The sequence below is a fragment of the Pygocentrus nattereri genome, chromosome 4 (genome assembly GCF_015220715.1).
Source record: "Pygocentrus nattereri isolate fPygNat1 chromosome 4, fPygNat1.pri, whole genome shotgun sequence".
Taxonomy (NCBI): Eukaryota; Metazoa; Chordata; class Actinopteri; order Characiformes; family Serrasalmidae; genus Pygocentrus; species Pygocentrus nattereri.
In genome coordinates this window covers 15398292-15417521 of record NC_051214.1, presented here as the reverse complement: position 1 = coordinate 15417521, position 19230 = coordinate 15398292, and the positions used below count along the sequence as shown (strand labels likewise).

Genomic DNA, 19230 nt, shown 5'->3' with positions numbered 1-19230 from the left:
GAAATTTTTGATACCGATACTGATTCCTGAATGCTAATTTAGTGAAATACCATAAAAAGTACTGGATTTCCAGCCCTATTTACAAGATTAGATTGCATAATCATCTGACTGTTTTTGTTTAGATGTTAATCATTTTAATCAATCCTGTAGGGACCAATATAATTTAGAGGTATCCTTGATATGCAGCCTTTTGTTGTTGCCTTTGATCCTTGTTCCACACAGTGATTTATAAATTCTGCACTTAATATTTACTCTCTCTTGTGTGGTAATCAGCAGAGATACTTTATTTATTCCCAAAAATGAATACACACTCATGAATACATGTTAATACACATAAACAAATGAAAAGCTTTCAGCATTTGGTTTGAGAAATCCTTCGTTTCATCGCTTGGTTATGGTGAAGTAACTTGCAAAAATGCTCCTGATTGGTGTGAAAGTGCAGGCTATTAATATATGACGGATTGATTGAATACTTGATAAAATACATATAACACCACACAGCAGCTGTTACCCACATTAAAGTCATTAGGGATTAAAACACATTAAAGCCCTAGAGCGCAACATAAAACACAAAGACAAAATGAAGTATGGACAAAAAAAAAAACCCACACACTTCTATTTGGTCTCTTCTTGTCCTCTTAAATATTCTTAGAAAATATAAGTAAAAACTACCCTTAGTCTGCTTTCATACTGCCAAATAACCATTTTTAAAAATCCAGTTTGAAACTTTTCGATGGACTACACTTTAACTCTATGGAAAGTCTATTCTATAGCAGAGCAACAGAGTATAAAAATATATTCTTCCCCAACTGGGTTTTAAAGCTAAATGGAACTAAATGTGTAGAACTGGCTTTTGTATGATGAGTGTGAGCATCTCTAACCAAAAGTATTTTAATTATTTTATAGGTAACCAGCATCTTTATATGAGTAACTTTGCTTTCCATCATTAAACATTTTCTAAAACCAGCTTTCTAAAATAAGTAGCCTCTTTATGTTTATGTGGATGAAGTTTTAACACAACCCTAATTGACAGTTTTTGTGATAAATCTGTATGCCAAGAGGTAACTATGTAATCAAAGTGACACTGAACCATAGCTCCTGCCAATATTCTTGAACTCTCCAAAAACATTGCTCTTCTAGCTAGACATTTTCTTTTTTATTTATTTTTGTAAAGGCTTTTAAAGCCATCGCTTCACCTCCAGAGATCCATATAATACACAGCCAAGACAACTCACATTTATTTGCAAATTTAATGATACTTTTACACTTAACACAGATAACTTGCCTAATTTTCTTTTAGAATCAAAAAGAACTGCCTCAGTATTTTTTCCTAGATGTAGAGGAAAAGCCACCATATATTTAGAATTTCTTCACTAAGGACTTTTTCAACCAATCTAAATTTAGAGTATACTTTTTCATACACAGACACTAAATTCACTGTATAGACCAAAGTTCACTCTCTCCAAATAGCCCTCGGCTGACTGCAGCATGATTTACAGGAAATGCTGAGCCAGTGAGGCCAAATCTTTCTTGGATGAGTGGAGGCAATAGAATGTGTACTCCCTGCACAAATTCTTTTTGTTTTGCCCCCCTGTCAAAATATACCATGACGGTATTGTTATGGTATTGTTATATCCCCACTAATTATGCAACAAACAGGTGCATTTTCTTCCATGCTTGTTCCAAAGTAGTAAATGTATAAACCCAATAAAAAGTTTTGACAGTGAATAAATGCACCTGACATTCATGCAGGGGACTAGCAATAAAGTACTGTAGCAATCAAGACAGCAATGTGAGAAGTAATAGAGTATAAAGTAGCACTCATGTAATTATTTCATTTATGCAAGTTGCATGATCCAATATTAAAATGTAAGGCTAAACTACAGGAAAATGGCCAAGCAAATAATAAAGAAAATGTCTGCAGAAAAGAACTATTTCATGTGTTTTTAAAGTATTTTAGTTGCGCAAATGACTTTCAAATTAAATGCATTTAGGATAATTAACTGCAAGATAAGATTTACTATGTCATTCAGTCTTTGACAGTAACCGCATACTAATTAACAGCCGTGAAGAGATGGAGTAGTGCAGTCTTTCTGCTTTTCTCACAGGATCATCAAACTTTAGTCAGCTGGCATGATCACCATAGTACCTTGTACTTGTCAATGCCAATTCTTGTAAATGCCAAGAAACGGAATACGTTGGAGATAATATTTAGTCTTGGTATTTTTGATCTTTTGCAATGGGCTGCAGTAGAGGCACTGCTTAAAGGCAAGCCAAAAAAATTCCAGTAAGTGTTTGCATGATTAACACATCACCAGTAAACAACTTGTAAACAGTTTTCAAGGGGCTCAGTAAGGTCAAATGTCCATGGGATGAATGATTACTATATGAAATGTAGCGGTTTTCACAAATCAATAAAAGCATATATTATAACAGTCAACAGGCTTTCTCCCTTTATTACGGTTTTGTTTCACAAGAATTCTTGATAGAGCCAAGTAGAGCTGGGTAATATCTTGAGAATACCGTAAAATACTGTCAGTGATAAATTACATTGACAATAATTAGCTTAAGTGGATTTAATGCAGCGCAGGATGTGGAATGTTGAATATAAAGCTTTGGATTCATAGCTTTTCATAGCATTTTTAAATGTGGCACTGTTTCGTCTATTTCAACTTATCAGATCCCAAAAAAAATAAATATTAAAACCTCTTGTGTATCGTAATATATTTTTACCACTTCAGCCAACTCTAGAATGACAGCAAAGTCATGTGCAAATGTGAAATCTAAATAATTTAAACATCAATTAGAGATATCTTAATAAGTGATCTCATATTACAATGGATTTTGTCTTTTTATTGTTTTATATATTTTATTTATTTATTTACTTACTTCTGAATCCCATTTGAATGGAGTCATGCAAATCACCAATAAACCTTTTGCCTCTCGCTCAACAAGCTTTCACATACGTCTCGTCAACATAGGAGGAATGTATGAGGCAGAAATATGCAACGGTCACAAACAGGAGGTGAAAATTTTGCAGTCATCCAAGCCTTTAAGCCGTGCTGGACAGACTTGATGACAAAACAAAACCGCAAGCCTCTTTTCCAAATTACACTGGTCCATAGATTTTTGACATAGATAGGAGGCCAACTACTTGGTCTACATTATGTATTTCATATACATTTTTTTTTTTAAAAGAAAAAGTACATTCGTCAGGAAATAATTCAGTTCAGCAGTCAAGGTGCTTCAGTTCAATTACGTTCCTGCCTTTAGTTCTATTTTGTTCTGTTGATGATAGAACTGGCCGGCACTGCTGTTTCTCATACCTTTCACTTTCGAATTTAGCAGAATATTTTAGGGACGTACAATAATATCAGTATCATATATGGCCATATCTTTGATGATTATTTGATGACGTAGTTATTGTATTCTGGGTAAAATATCAGCATTTTCATAATTTTGCTGCATCTGTCTACAAATAAATGTTGCATTTCGTTGTAATGCTAATATCGTTTAGGCCCAATTTAGACTTTTTACTGATACCAAAAAAGATGTAATGTATGTTTAGTCATCGACTCTAAAGGACACCAAAAATACCCTTAACGGCTTTTAACTTTAGACAAGATGCTGAATGTAGGCTAACCTACAAAAGCTCCACTGCAGTTCTATGGGAAACTCGGTTTAGCAGTTTTTCTATCTATTTTTTTTTTTTTTGTTTTATTATTATAATTGTTAGCTGGTGGACAACTGCAAAGAGCTCCTACCCTCCTCTGTTTAAGAATAGGTACTTACGCCTGTCCTCCCACCACTGAGCCTCTGGGCAAGGTGAAGCTTTGCTCTTCCATGTACTCCTGTGTGTATCCATTACCGCCGTGAACCAGCTGGTAGTTTCCCCCGGCCAAGTCGCTTCGTGAGCCCGTCCGTCTGCTTATTTGCAGCCCCCGCTGCGAACCGTACAGACTCATGAGTCTGTCCGAAACACCGTGATGATGAAATAGGAGTTTAGGCTAAGTGATAAACTTTAGATCCACAGGTAGCGGGTGTGAACAGACAAGTGCCTGAGCGAATAGCCACGCATAGCAACCAGCTCTTGAGCGCCCCAGCCTACAGCTTTCTCACAGACACCGAAAAATAAATACGGAAGAGCCATAGGCCTGCTTAAGGGGTGCGGCATTTTCATCAACCCAACAAACCCCGCCTCCCGCACTATGATTGGCTAGAACGACTGCCTGTCAAACGGGCTACTTATGAGTCTTCTTCTTTCGGCTGCTCCCTTGAGGGGTCGCCACAGCGGATCATCTGCTTCCATCTTGCCCTATCTACTGCCTCCTCTACTTTTACACCAACCATCTCCATGTCCACCTTCACTACAACCATAAACCTTCTCTGAGGTCTACCTCTTCTCCTTCTACCCGGCAGCTCCATCTCGAACATCAAACATCTTTGACCAATATACCAATATAAAGAACATTCTTCACCTTTCCACCTGCCTCCCCCTCATTCACACACATGTATTCCGTCTTATCTCTACTGACCTTCATTCCTCTCCTCTCCAGTGTAAACCTCCACCTCTCCAGATTCTCTTCCACCTGCTATCTACTCTCACCACAAATTACAATGTCATCTGCAAACATCATGGTCCATGGAGCCTCCTGTCTGACCTCATCTGTCATCCTTTCCATCACCATTGCAAACAAGAAGGGGCTCAAAGCTGATCCCTGATGTAATGCTACCTTCACCTTGAAACAATTTTTCACTCCAACTGCACACCTCACCACTGTCTCACTGTCCTCATACATGTCCTGCACCACCCTAACATACTTTTCAGCTACACCTGACTTCCTAATACAGTACCACAGTTCCTTTCTTGGCACTCTATCATATGCCTTCTCTAGATCCACAAAGACACAATGTAGCTCCTTCTGACCTTCTCTGTACTTCTCTACCAACACTCTCAATGCAAAAATTGCATCTGTGGTACTCTTTCTGGGCATGAAACCAAACTGCTGCTCATTGATCTAAACCTCTCGCCTTAGCCTTGCTTCAACAACTCTTTCCCATATCTTCATGGTGTGGCTCATCAACTTTAAACCTCTGTAGTTACTGCAGCTCTGCACATCACCCTTGTTCTTAAAAATGGGGACCAGTACATTGCTTCTCCACTCATCAGGCATCACTCATCATCTTCAAAGTACTCCTTCCATCTACTCAACACTCTCTGCTCACTCACTAGTACATTTCCCTCTCTATCCTTTATCAGCCTAACCTACTGTACATCCTTTCCAGCTCGATACAAGTCCTTTACACCTTCTTTACTATCCAGCCTCTCATACAGCTCATCATAGGCCTGAGCCTTTGCCTTTGCCACCATTCTTTTCGCGATGCGACTAGTCTCACAGTACTCCTGCCTACTTCCTTCACAGGCTACTTATGAGTAAAAACTAATAACTTGGCCCATTTCAATCAGTATGCAAAAGACTTTACAAAACACTTCGTGCAGCAACTTTGATAAACAGAGCAGCAACAATCCGTTCAATCTGTATTAACATAAAACTTTACCACGGGGTAAACAAACAAAGAAATAAATAATATGCATTATCTAAATAAGCAATAAATAAATAAATAAGCAATAATATGCTACTCTCTACACTACTCTGACTCTCCCTACTACAAGACCTGGCATACTGTCTGTCAGGGCTGTTGGATGCGGGATACGACTAGTCCTTAAAAATAAATAAAACACTTGTTGAAAAGTACAAATGCAGCGGGTCAAACCACTTTAGTATGGAATATTTAGAGCTGATTAACTTTTAGAACTAGTGGAACTTCTATGAACATCCAGCATATATTAGAATAGGAGCTGAAGACACTTTTAAGTTAATTTGGATCTAAAATAAAATGATAAATCTCCTAAGTGAGAGTTGTGACTAATAGAAAAGCTCAAAACTGAAGTGGAACTAAATAGTACATTCTTTTAAAAGCATTCATAAAAGTACAAATCCATGACAATTTAAGCTACGCACATTAATTAAGTAAATGTCACTTGTTATACTCACCTTTGTCTAACTCTAACCTTATGTGTGTATGAACAACTAAACCATCCTAACACAGGAGGTGGAACTTGTCGAAATACAGGCATAAAGAATCAATCCTTTTGATCACACAGCCCTGGCTATGAAACGGGAGTTAATGGTTTTTTTATTGTTTATTTTTTATTTTTGATCAGCCTACTCCCAGCCCTCTGGCGTAGGGGTAGATTAAGTTTAAAGGACACAGATCTGCTCATGTGTTATTCAGGAAAAACAGGTTTGTGTTTATCACCCTGATCAACTTCTAGCTTCAGTTTCTATAAGGCCCTCAGGCTTTCTACGTTAATAATTTATGAACTATTATTTAATTTTCTAACTTTGCAATGACAAAGAAATGGCTCATTTAAAAAAATTGGGTGGAAATGGCAAGTTTATTTGCGGATTACAAAAATATGTATTTTTGTAAATAAATACACACTTGACAACATGTAAGAGGTCAGAATTAAATCTTAAGTGATGATTGCTACAGGACTACAAACTCTCTCTCTCTCTCTCTCTCTCTCTCTCTCTCTCACACACACACACACACACACACAAACACACACACCAGTGGTCATATAGATTTTGTAACCAGCAGGACCAGCCCAGAAACAACATAGCAGAAGAAACAGAGAGGGAGAACTGGGTAAACAACGTCTACATATTTACTTCAGAGCCATTGATATCACTGTGAGCTAAAAGGCTATTTGCATGTGTTTGGAGTGTGGAAGCGGGTTGTCTTAGGGGTGTGTCCATGTAAGACATCAGCTCCACACACACCCAGTTGTAGTATTTCTCTCCTCCATGTGTGAATGATCACATCCACCCTGACACAGGGTCACACACCCTTAGAGAGAGTGGGAAAATGAAGAGAGGAAGGGAGAGAGATGAAGAGTCAGGTCAGTGGGGGATGAGTATATATTCTCAGGCTTATCCTGTTAATCGTTGTGTTGCTCCAGGCACATTTCTGAAAGGCTTCTATGCCTGTCCATGCCTGACACAAACATTCCACACACATGCCATAAGCTGTACCAACCGCTCCTCTAACCAAAGACATAAGCATTTCTGCTTACGAGTACACATTGTCATCTCAGAATAATTAGCATTTCGTCCACAACGTGTATGACAGAGACAGGGAGAGAGAGAGAGAGAGAGAGAGAGAGAGAGAGAGAGAGAGAGAGAGATACGTGTACTAAGGCTATTTGCAGCGATTCTACCTTCACAAAAAATGAAGTGCCTTCCAGACAAGATGGTGTACTGCATCTGCAAATCCTACATTATTGAATAACAAAGCTAGAAGAAGACAGTTGTTTTCCATTTTTTCACTCATTTGGGTGTTAAGTGACCTGGTGTTAAGTACACCTGGTGTTAAGTACACCTGGTGTGTATAACCAAGGAAGCATCTCTGAAACCCAACCCAAATACGGGAACTTGTGTTATCTCTTCATCTTCACATAAGTACTAGTTTATATCCCAACAGTTCAGTGCAATTATGTACTACGGTAGCATGGCAAGTATGGACCAGGGGAGACATAGGAGGGGGATAGGAAGGCGGACGTCAAAGAATTTTCCAAATTCCAAAGAATTGGAGGTCAAAGAACTTTCACTGGCCTATAATTGTGTTGCTGTACTCATTCTGTTGCATGTATACAGATAAATTCACTGGGCCTACTGGGTCTACCAGTATCACAGTCAACACCAGAAAAATACATAAAAAACATTTACTTGATCATCTTCTTTATTACTGATCATCCCACTATATGCAGTAGCAAACTATCATAGTATTCTGCGAGTAGAATAAACACGCTCATCTTGATAGCAATAAGCTGAAGAATGAAGTGACATAAAGCGATAATTAGTTTTTCTTTTCATGAGGGTCTGATGTCTTGCCTTTCTATCAAAAATATACAGTCTATGGTGGTAAGTATATTAGAATGTTACCTCTGACATTTATTCTTATTTGTTTGCGGGGACTTAGTCAGGCCATTTTGCAATTATGAATGTAAATAATTTCATCCCATGACCTTCAGTATACTTTCCATGGAAGGTTTTGAGTAAGCCCACACTTGAACACCCTTAATCCTAACTAAAGTCCTCCCTACTTCCCACCACAATTCTGTTTTCTGTAAAGCATTTTTGCACACCTCCAGCTGCTCATCTCCTCCCAGTGCTCCATGACTCCTACGCTTCTTCTACCCACAGAAGGTTGTCTCACTTCCTTTTTGTACATTTTTGCACTTATTTCTAAACTTGCAATTGAATGTGTAATTGAGGGTGTGGTCTGCTGTCACAAAATATTCTCACTGACGTGATTCTTTAGATTGCAATAAATCCCCTGACCCCATGATGTTTTCAGTCACAATCAGGGTGTTTCTGAAACATTTTATTTTTTGTTTTGATATTTCTATCAATTTGACCAGAATGTTGAGTAGGGGTATGACTTTTAGACAGTTTGGGAAAGGTCCCTTGTGACAGAGCCCATAAAGAATGTAGCATATTGTTTCTGCTATATCTGAACCTCTGTGTCTTTACTGCTTATATTTTTATACCCTACTTAACATTGAACATTTCATGAGGGGACCCATAAAAATGGACCAAAATGGCATGGAATAAAATACCGTTACATTAAAGTACATTAAAGTTTACAAAACAGTTTATCCTTGTTAGATAAAGTTACTGTTTCAAACATATGAGCTTTGCATACAACAGAAACAATATATTGGTCATATTAAGATTCACATTGAGTACTTGGTGTTAAGATGCTAAGAACTTCACCCTGTCAGAATATGTTCAGACACATTTCACCTGGGACATCATCTGTTCGACCTGCTGCCCTCTGGTAAATGCTTTAGGTCCATCCCATCCCGGACAAACAGACTAAAAAACAGTTTTTACCCCAGAGCCGTACGGGAACTGAACATTTCCAAACACACACACTGACCAGGACTTTTTATAGAAGATTGTGCTCAGATTTTATAGAAGATTGTGCACCACTACTGCTCTTTACTGGCACTGATTCATAGGACACTTTACATTGTTCCAGTGTTCCAGTGTTCCAGTGTTCCACTCCACCTCTGTTGTATTTATTATTCATTTGTTCTCGAGAGTGCAATCTGTATTCTTTCTGTGCAATAATTCTTAGATGTGCAATATTATATAACGCTATAAGCTGTCCAGGAATGTAGAATTACAACTGCTACTTCACCTGTCTATTGTCTATTGACTGTTTTAGAATATATAGTTTTATAGTCCTTTTTCTTTATATTTAAGTTTTGATAGTTTTTTTTCCTTGAATCTGCACTTTATATATTTTAGCCTTATGTTTAGATATTTTAGCCTTATGTTTAAATTGTTTTGTATGTAGGAAGTGCCGTTGGATTGCTGCTCAATTTCGTTGTACACTGTGCAATGACAATAAACGCATCTTATCTTATAAGCACATCTTATCCACTCATGCACTCAAGAGGCCATAAGGTTTTACACACACATATAAATGATTTTTTCTTAGATGTCAGGGCAGTGGTTGTCTTTCTCATACACATTGCAGGTGGAACTACTTAAGCTGCAGATCAGGACTCTGCCTGCAGCAAAGGCGGTGGATAATCAAATGTTATCTGCTGACAGGTAGACAGGTTGAAATATTCTCGCTATGGCTTTCCCATATACACATACAGAGAAACAACCTCTTAAATCACACATATTGATATAACGAGTTGCAAGTAATTTACATGTAGCAGGTGCACTAAATATTCTCCAGCATGAGAACTCTGTGCACCTTTTTGCTGCTGCTTTGCACCAGGCTTTTTTGTTTTGTTTTGCATTGTTTGTTGTTTGTTTTGAACTTTATTCTGGATGGTAAAGGATAAATGTGGGAAAAAAGGAATGTTTAGCCACTTTGGAGGCAGTAATTATTGAGTAGAACAGCTTCCACATTTTCATTACTTGACTGGGCAGTACAAGTGGCATCTTAATGAACGAATCTTGGCTAGTACACATTTAACTCACTTTCATGAAATGGTCTACTACTGTTCCTTGTATAGTGTGCATGTACTTCTCATAGTTCATGACATGGGATTCTCCACTAAAAAACACCAGAAAAAAGTGAATATCTGCAAAAGTCATACTGGAGACATTACACAGTTTTTTGAATAGGGTCCTATGTAGGCCTAACACAATCACGAAATTTAAGCTGGCAATGAATTGTGATTAAAGTATTGTGTAAATGTAAAGAATGTGATTAACAGATGATCTTTTGTTGATAGTTGAATGCAACTACTAAAGTCACCAAATTAGCTGATGAACTATTCTGTTGCATCCTAGCATCCTAGACACAGCTCACGCTCAAACAATTACCTAAATTACCCTTTTAAAATGTTATTGTACCTATTAGAACTTCTTGTTGTCATAATTTGTGTTTACTTCTTGCACCTGATTCACATTCTGTTTGTTGTAACTTACAAATATATAAAATGAAGCAACTGTGGAAAAAAGTTGCTGTCAGCTCAAACAATTGCAATCAGGTCTACATTGTGACAGGCCTTCTCTTATGCAATACCTTTTATTCCCTTATTTCTGGGAAAGGGGGAAATAATAAATGTAGTCATGTATTGGGTTTAGTTCACATTTTGGTAGCTGACCTGGATACTCCTTCAGGAATAGAGTGTGTTGTTTTGCTGACTCTGAACTGATCATGTTACTGAAACCTGACACTCCCTCTAGACTAGTGATGGACGTTCAGAGGGCCTTTGTCGGTTCATTTGAAACAGTTCACCAGAATGAGACATTCTTTTGGCTGCGAGACAGCTCATTTGCTCACTTTTCTTTCCTTAACTGTGCAGAACTTAACTTTCTGTACATGTTTCACTGCACTAATTTAATTTAACTTTCCCAGTTAGCACATATGAACAAATTGACTGTCTTACTACTAAACAAGCATTAGCACTAGCCTTAGTTGTAGTTGGTTTAAATATTGACAAAACCTTATCTTCATGATAACTTTACAGGAGATAAACTTTGAATAGATGTTAATTGAATAAAGTTTCTTTCCAAGTTGTCCTGGAGCATTTTATCACACTTTACCAAATGTTCCAGTAAGGACTGTTTTGGTAGCGATAATTTCAGGTAATTTTGAGCATAACTTAAGAACACACATAAAATCATGCCATTTTCATTAAAACACAAATAAAAAATGAGCATGTGGCCATGAGTGACAGGGATGCAGTCTCACTTCCTGCTCCAACAAATATATATATATATATATATATATATATATATATATATATATTTGTGTACTATTACATAAATGTAATAGTATTCCTGCTCCAACAAATATATATATATTTGTGTACTATTACATAAATGTATATTATATGTACTATTATGTATTATTTATATGCAAGGTTTGGGCACCCCTGGTCAGATTACCTGTTTGTTTGAATTTCTAAGTGAAAAGAAGTTGACACAACACCTGCATGGACCTTACTGCACAAAAATGACACATTTTTACAAGTTTTAAAGCACAATTACTGTAGTAAACCTGAATGTGCTGATATTTAGCAGAATCTTTTCTTTCTTCTATCCCCACAATATTTTCTGTGCCTCTGGCTGCCACACAACCCCAAAACATAACAGATCCACTCCCATGCTTATAGCATTTGGGGATTTGGAGAGCTCTGTAGTGAAAATGTTGGTGACCAAAGGCTATCCCCTTCAACCCCAGGCCTCCAACATATTACATATAACATATATCAATATTATGAATAAAAATAAATCTTTTAATACCAGCTAAACACTTTCACTAATAACTGCTTTAAGTCTAAGTTAAGTCAAGTCAAAAGTTAAGTCAAAAGTTGTCAAAAAAGGAAAGAGTCTTCAGACGCTGAATTTGTGGGAGTGGGAAAAAGGCTTCTTCTTTATTTCAGCATCTTGAGAGACCCAGCTGTGCACCTCAAGAGACCCAGCTGTGCATCTCAAGAGACCCAGCTGTGCAAATACAGTGTTCCAAACAACAGTTTATAAACCATTTATCTGGGGTAATTTGATATCCCCCACCTTACTTCTCAAATTTTGAAATTAGCTCATTCTCTAATAGGTGCATCTCTTCATCCATCAATGTGACCATCGCATGCTGAGCTCACTCCTAAAAACTGCTATCAACAGGTTTTTACCAATCTGCTCTACCTTTCAAGGTCAACTTGCCCCTCTCTTCATTGGGTCAGTAGATACACACAGGCCTCTCTTTGAACCTAGGGACTTGTCTAGTGTCTAGAATCTCCTATGTAGACAGACTAAGGCTGACCCTCTGTGTGAGAATTATTATTGTCTGTTAGGCAATACTTCCTATTTGGTTATTGATTACAAAATCTAATCTATACTGATTGAGGGCATATTTATTTAAAATGTCCATCAAACATGTAGAAGTAATTGAAAGAGAACTCTTTCAAAACCTGGTGAAGGATATGTCTTCTGAGGATGTTAGTTAATTACCTGCTACTGTCATCATATTTTTATCAAGACTTAAACGTCAAGTCAGACCTTCTTTTTGAGCCTGTATGTATGATGTAATATGTAAAGATATATGATGTTTTCTAAGAAACTCCTGCCAATTCTGTTCCAGTACCTCTGACTTTTAAATGTTTAGTTCAGGCTTTACAGGGTGACTCACAGCAGCGCACGCCTCTGCCTCAGGCTTATTTAGATATTGCTATATATATATATATATATATATATATATACACACACACACACACACACACATACACATACACACACGGCTGTTAACTGTGTCAATGTAAATGAAATGATCTGGAAGCATTTTATACATATACACTGCTCAAAAAAATAAAGGGAACACTCAAATAACACATCCTAGATCTGAATGAATGAAATATTCTCATTGAATACTTTGTTCTGTACAAAGTTGAATGTGCTGACAAAATCACACAAAAATCATCAATGGAAAGCAAATTTATTAACCAATGGAGGCCTGGATTTGGAGTCACACACAAAATTAAAGTGGAAAAACACACTACAGGCTGATCCAACTTTTATATGATGTCCTTAAAACATGTCAAAATGAGGCTCAGTATTGTGTGTGGCCTCCACGTGCCTGTATGACCTCCCTACATCGCCTGGGCATGCTCCTCATGAGGTGGCGGATGGTCTCCTGAGGGATCTCCTCCCAGACGTGGACTAAAGCATCTGCCAAATCCTGGACAGTCTGTGGTGCAATGTGGCGTTGGTGGATGGAGCGAGACATGATGTCCCAGATGTGCTCAATCGGATTCAGGGCTGGGGAACGGGCAGGCCAGTCCATAGTTTCAATGCCTTCATCTTGCAGGAACTGCTGACACACTCCAGCCACATGAGTTCTAGCATTGTCCTGCATTAGGAGGAACCCAGGTCCAACCGCACCAGCATATGGTCTCACAAGGGGTCTGAGGATCTCATCTCGGTACCTAATGGCAGTCAGGCTACCTCTGGCGAGCACATGGAGAGCTGTGTGGCACTCCAAAGAAATGCCACCCCACACCATTACTGACCCACTGCCAAACCGGTCATGCTGAAGGATGTTGCAGGCAGCAGATCGCTCTCCACGACGTCTCCAGACTCTGTCACGTCTGTCACATGTGCTCAGTGTGAACCTGCTTTCATCTGTGAAGGGCACAGGGCGCCAGTGGCGAATTTGCCAATCCTGGTGTTCTTTGGCAAATGCCAAGGGTCCTGCACGGTGTTGGGCTGTGAGCACAACCCCCATCTGTGGACATCGGACCCTCATACCATCCTCATGGAGTCGGTTTCTAACCGTTTGTGCAGACACATGCACATTTGTGGCCTGCTGGAGGTCATTTTGCAGGGCTCTGGCAGTGCTCCTCCTGTTCCTCCTTGCACAAAGGCGGAGGTAGTGGTCCTGCTGCTGGTTTGTTGCCCTCCTACGGCCTCCTCCACGTCTCCTGGTGTACTGACCTGTCTCCTGGTAGCGCCTCCAGGCTCTGGACACTACGCTGACAGACACAGCAAACCTTCTTGCCACAGCTCGCATTGATGTGCCATCCTGGATGAGCTGCACTACCTGAGCCACTTGTGTGGGTTGTAGAGTCCGTCTCATGCTACCATGAGTGTGAAAGCACCACCAACATTCAAAAGGGACCAAAACATCAGCCAGAAAGCATAGGTACTGAGAAGTGGTCTGTGGTCCCCACCTGCAGAACCACTCCTTTATTGAGTGTGTCTCGGTAATTGCCAATAATTTCCACCTGTTGTCTATTCCATTTGCACAACAGCTGTGAAATTGATTGTCAATCAGTGTTGCTTCCTAAGTGGACAGTTTGATTTCACAGAAGTTTGATTTACTTGGAGTTATATTGTGTTGTTTAAGTGTTCCCTTTATTTTTTTGAGCAGTATATATATATATATATATATATATATATGTGTGTGTGTGTGTGTGTGTGTGTGTGTGTGTGTGTATACATACAGCACACTGACTATGTACACCCTACTGCCACTGTAATTCCACACTAACTTTCACACAAATTACACCCAATTACACCTGGCAAAGTTCTTTCTTGTGTGTATCTAAAATAACTAAAAGAGATACTTCTGAAGAGATTAGATATAAGATAATCGATTTAAAAAGATAAGGAAAGTTATGAGAAAACAGTTATTTCCAAAGCTTAAAAACTGTCAAAATATTTAGGGAAAATGGAACCATGCAGGACCTAGCTGACTACCAAAACTCACATTAGTATTTAAAGCTTTGAGAGCTTTGAATCTCTGAGAGTGCTGAAATATTGTAAAATGAAAAATATATTTAGTTGTTGAGGCTTCTGTGTAATTTTCTGTTAAATACACATTTTCTGCTTTTTTCCCTTTCCATATGATTATATTGATTATAGTATGTTAAGACGCAGTCTGCTTCAATTTCTAAACAGGCTTCCACTGTCTTTTTTTTTTCAGCAGGCTATGAGCAGAAGTGCCACTAGGTGAGATAGACAGACAGATAGATAGATAGATAGATAGATAGATAGATAGATAGATAGATAGATAGAGAGAGAGAGAGAGAGAGAGAGAGAGAGAGAGAGAGAGAGAGAGAGAGAGAGCATGAAGGAAGGTTCACGCATACATGAGAGATGAGTGAGGTCTGACTCTGCTCATACATCTGTGTGAAAGAGCCAATCCCACCTCTCTTTTGCAGTGAGCACATGCTACACACATTCTCTTGGCTGAGGTCAGTGCTGGATTTGTGACTGCGCTCCACCTCAGTTACTGAGGCATCTGACAACTGTTCCTAACTACATTAATAATGAATAGCAAACTGTGTTGTGGGTGCAGAGAAAGAACGAGAGCACTCTGAGGCTTTAAACAGAGAGGAACAAATGCACAGCCTGTGCAAATTTGCCTATTTCTGCCTTTAAAAATTACTCCAAACTGATAATGGTTTACATGTCATACATCAATTCTCCTTAACAAAACTCCAAATGCAAACCCTCAACATGATTAATGAATCTTGTTCTTTAAATAAAAATGTCTGGAGTACTACGTAAAAATACATTGATCAGGCATAACATTATGACCTCCTCCTTGTTTCTACGCTCATTATCCATTTTATCAACTCCACTTACTATATAGGTGCACTTTGTAGTTCTACAATTACAGACTGTAGTCCATCTGTTTCTTTGCATTACTTTGTTAGTCCCCCTTTTACCCTGTTCTTCAATAGTCAGGACCCCCATGGACCCTGCACTGCAGTAACACTGATGTGGTGATTTGTGTATTTGTTAAAATATCAAACCATGCCATTCACTCTCAGTTCTATACAGTGCCTATATGTACACTAATTTGTAAAAAAAATATTTTAATTGGTTTTGAATTCACTGCTTTTGTGTTGTCACAAACACCAGCATATTTACATATAGCCCCCTGTTCAGCCTACAATGATTTAGCCCCTACCATTCATGGAGTAATAATAAGAAATGTTTTAGTCAGGACTATGGGCAGCCCTTTGCCAGTTTATGTGTTAGTTAGGACAGCTTTAATATTATTTAGCCTCCCTGCCCAAATTAATGTACATTACTAGTTCAAATTATCTATAATGTATTCTCATTCATTCATCATTCAATTGTGCCATCATCCTCCACAATGTACTATGATAGCATGGTACAACATTGGGGAGGTATTGCTGTCCCAAGGCAGCGCTGCCTCTGTTGTGCTACCAGAGATTTACTAATGTAAACATCAAAAGTTGGACCCTCAGCTTGGCCAGTCAAATCATACCTTATGAACTGTAAGCAAATCATATCAGATCTGGGAAGGGTCTCTGAGTCAGAAACTGCTGAAACTGAAGACAGGATTTTGTCTAAAACCTCAAAAATAAACATTAGACCTTATTGAAAATCTATAACAGACAGCGTGAAAAAGTAAGTAGGTACAAAGTGAAGATACCTACCTATAAGGATTTGTGGCAAATACGATAAGTATAGCAGCAATATATCAGGTCTTTAATCGGTTGCTTGGTAGCTAGCTAGCTTGCTAACTTTAGGTTTATGTGAGGCAAAGTTGACAAGCCAACTAGTTTAAAGAAACTTCATAGTGTGTGAGAGTGTGAATGAGCGACAGTGGTAGAAATAATGTTACTGACCACTCTTTATATTTTTTGCTTTTATATGTCTCTTCTGTAGCCTATGTGGAAACAGTGGCACCAATATTTGCATATTTGTTTACAGTAAGCTATTATCAGGGAAAAATCATATAGTGTTGATCAAAACAAATTTATGTCTCTAAATTCCTCAAACTGTAGATGGAAATTGGGCCAGTCAGATGATTTTCACCAGAAAAAGCAGAAATAAATAAATAAAGTATAGCTAACGATAAATAGAGTGAGTGGTGTAGTGTAGTGGGTAACACCTCTGCCTTCTACGTTGTAGACTAGGGTTCAATCCCTGCCTGGGTAAACACCCTACACTATTCCAGTAAGAGTCCTTGGCTAAAAGCATCTGCCAAATGCCATAATTGTAAAATGAAGAGGGGGAAAGAAAGAGGCTGATGGAGGTTAATGATCAAGAAGAAAGTTAGGGTGAATTATTTGCCTTCAATTAAAATGAATAGTACATTTAACTGAACGTAAGTGAGAAAATATTTGTCTCTATGAGCATGAAATTCTGTTACCTAGCTTATCCAACATAAAAGCACTCTTTCTGATTGTGCTGAGACTGAACTGATCTTTAATCTGTGTATCTGGATAATATGGGACCTTGCGGCTTGTCCTAGAGAGAGGAGATGACATTGCTTGACTTCAGTCATTTTGCTTGATCTGTGCTTGATCTAAGTGGATGAATATAGTACTTAATACTCATATTAGCTCTGCACTTAATACAAACTTTGTCAATATGTCAGTATGACCAAATGGCCATTTTATGGTATATTTTCTAGCTTTAGCTTTCTAGACATTTTGGGACTTTAAAAATGTTCTCCTGTGGGAGCATGCTAAGCCCAGATCCATCAACTTCTAGTGACGGCCCTTGCCTGGACTTCTTTTTCAATGAGGCTCAGATACAAGAAGGTCATATACATGTATTAGTCTTAAAGTTTTAAAGCCGGTCTGAAAACAAAACTGACCTTTTTACCAGGTCATTTCATGTCCCTGGTCATATTAAGCACGCTCCACTGTGTTATATAGTTTAAAAGATGAAACTCTACTTTTCCCATAATCTTAAATCGAAGTATAGTAATTTTTTCTTACCTCGAAAACGTCTTGAGTTTTTATGATATTACCATGCGTTAGCGGGCAGGGAAAACAATATTTAGCAATAATATCATGTTTCATCTAACCTATCACAGCCCAGCTCGCTCAGAGACCCTCCCTAATACTGTATTATACGCCACGGTATAAAAATGCATTATGATTTGCAATTCACGTTGACTTTGAAGGCACAGCAACAAATCAACCTGTGTAATTCTATGGAATAAGGACCGTTTGAAAATGGTCCTCTTAAAAAGAATTAGGGCCGTTTTAGGTACATAAAAGTACACAAAAGCCATAAATGGTCCTTGGGGGGAAAAAAAAGAATTGTAAGAAAAATGTAAGATATAGGCCCTTTAAAACGTCATAGCCCCTCCAAATTGATTTTGCTAGGCCAGATCCCAGTGCTGCAACATAGCAGCATCTTTTTCGCCCTCTACAGCTCGATTTAAAAGTGTTCTCAGCCAGTGTGTGCCTAAACTGTCAAGGACATGTTCTACAGGCTGCTTCATTTGTCTGGCCATTTCCCTGACAAATTGGCTAACACACCACACACGCACTGATGCAGTCATAGGCCAGGTGACAGCTCACATCATGTGATTTTTTCAGGAGGGAGGATTGTCCTTCCTCTCCATCCGTTGTAATGAGAACGTTTCATTACTGGATTTAAGCAACACTTATATATATACCCGTAATCATATGCTTTGTTGATCAGCTTAAATAATGTTTCACTTCCACCCACCACATGGAAGGTTATTTGCCGAGATGGACTCCATATAACAAAACCAGCAACAGAATCGCCTTAATTCACAGTGGATGTCTTTATTCAGCTTCTGTGAAGGGCATCCTTCATGTCTGTGAATGAATGGTGCCCTCTTGTGGTGCCCTTGTTGAAGACCATTTCATGGCTTTTCCAAGAAGAGTGACATTCAAGTGTTCCTAATTTTCCTCATCATTTGTCTTCCATATTAATACTCTATGTTTTATCATACCTTTATGGTAAAGACACATATGCATGGAGCCTTCAAGGCACTTATACTTGAAGTGGTTCAACATGACGAGAGGTTTTGCAGGAAAGATCTATGTGTCTGCAAAAGCCATGGAGCCTATATTTCCCACTAAAATGCAATATAAACCTGTGTCAGCCACACGAGACTGAAAAAAAGAGTTGTGCATGATTCTTGACAGTCTGTACTACCAAATGTACATCCAAAACTAAAGAATAACACAGGAAACTAAATATAACCTATAATGTGGTGATTAAAGTGTATTTCTTCATCGGTGCGCCCCCCAATGGAAGTTGCATTATTGCAAGGTCAAAGCCAGCGCCACTACAACAGTACAGCAGTCTGCCTTGGACTCTACTCTTCGTCCATTCACATCAGAGAAGCCATATGGTTCATCTGGATGACACAAAAGCTAAA

At 38.5% G+C, this 19230-nt stretch overlaps 1 protein-coding gene across 3 annotated transcripts in view; it reads right to left on the bottom strand.

Annotated features, from left to right (window-relative positions):
- The window catches only part of wu:fi04e12 (desmoplakin), a 28468-nt gene extending 24336 nt beyond the window's left edge, over positions 1 to 4132 (bottom strand). For 2 of the 3 annotated variants that reach the window (XM_017723773.2, XM_017723774.2), the window contains exon 1: positions 3793 to 4132. In XM_017723773.2, the coding sequence (XP_017579262.1) occupies positions 3793 to 3965 (173 nt within the window). In that variant the 5' untranslated portion in view covers positions 3966 to 4132. The remainder of the gene's footprint in view (positions 1 to 3792) is intronic. The other variant, XM_017723775.2, reaches the window with a different exon arrangement.
- Positions 4133 to 19230: the final 15098 nt, after the last annotated feature.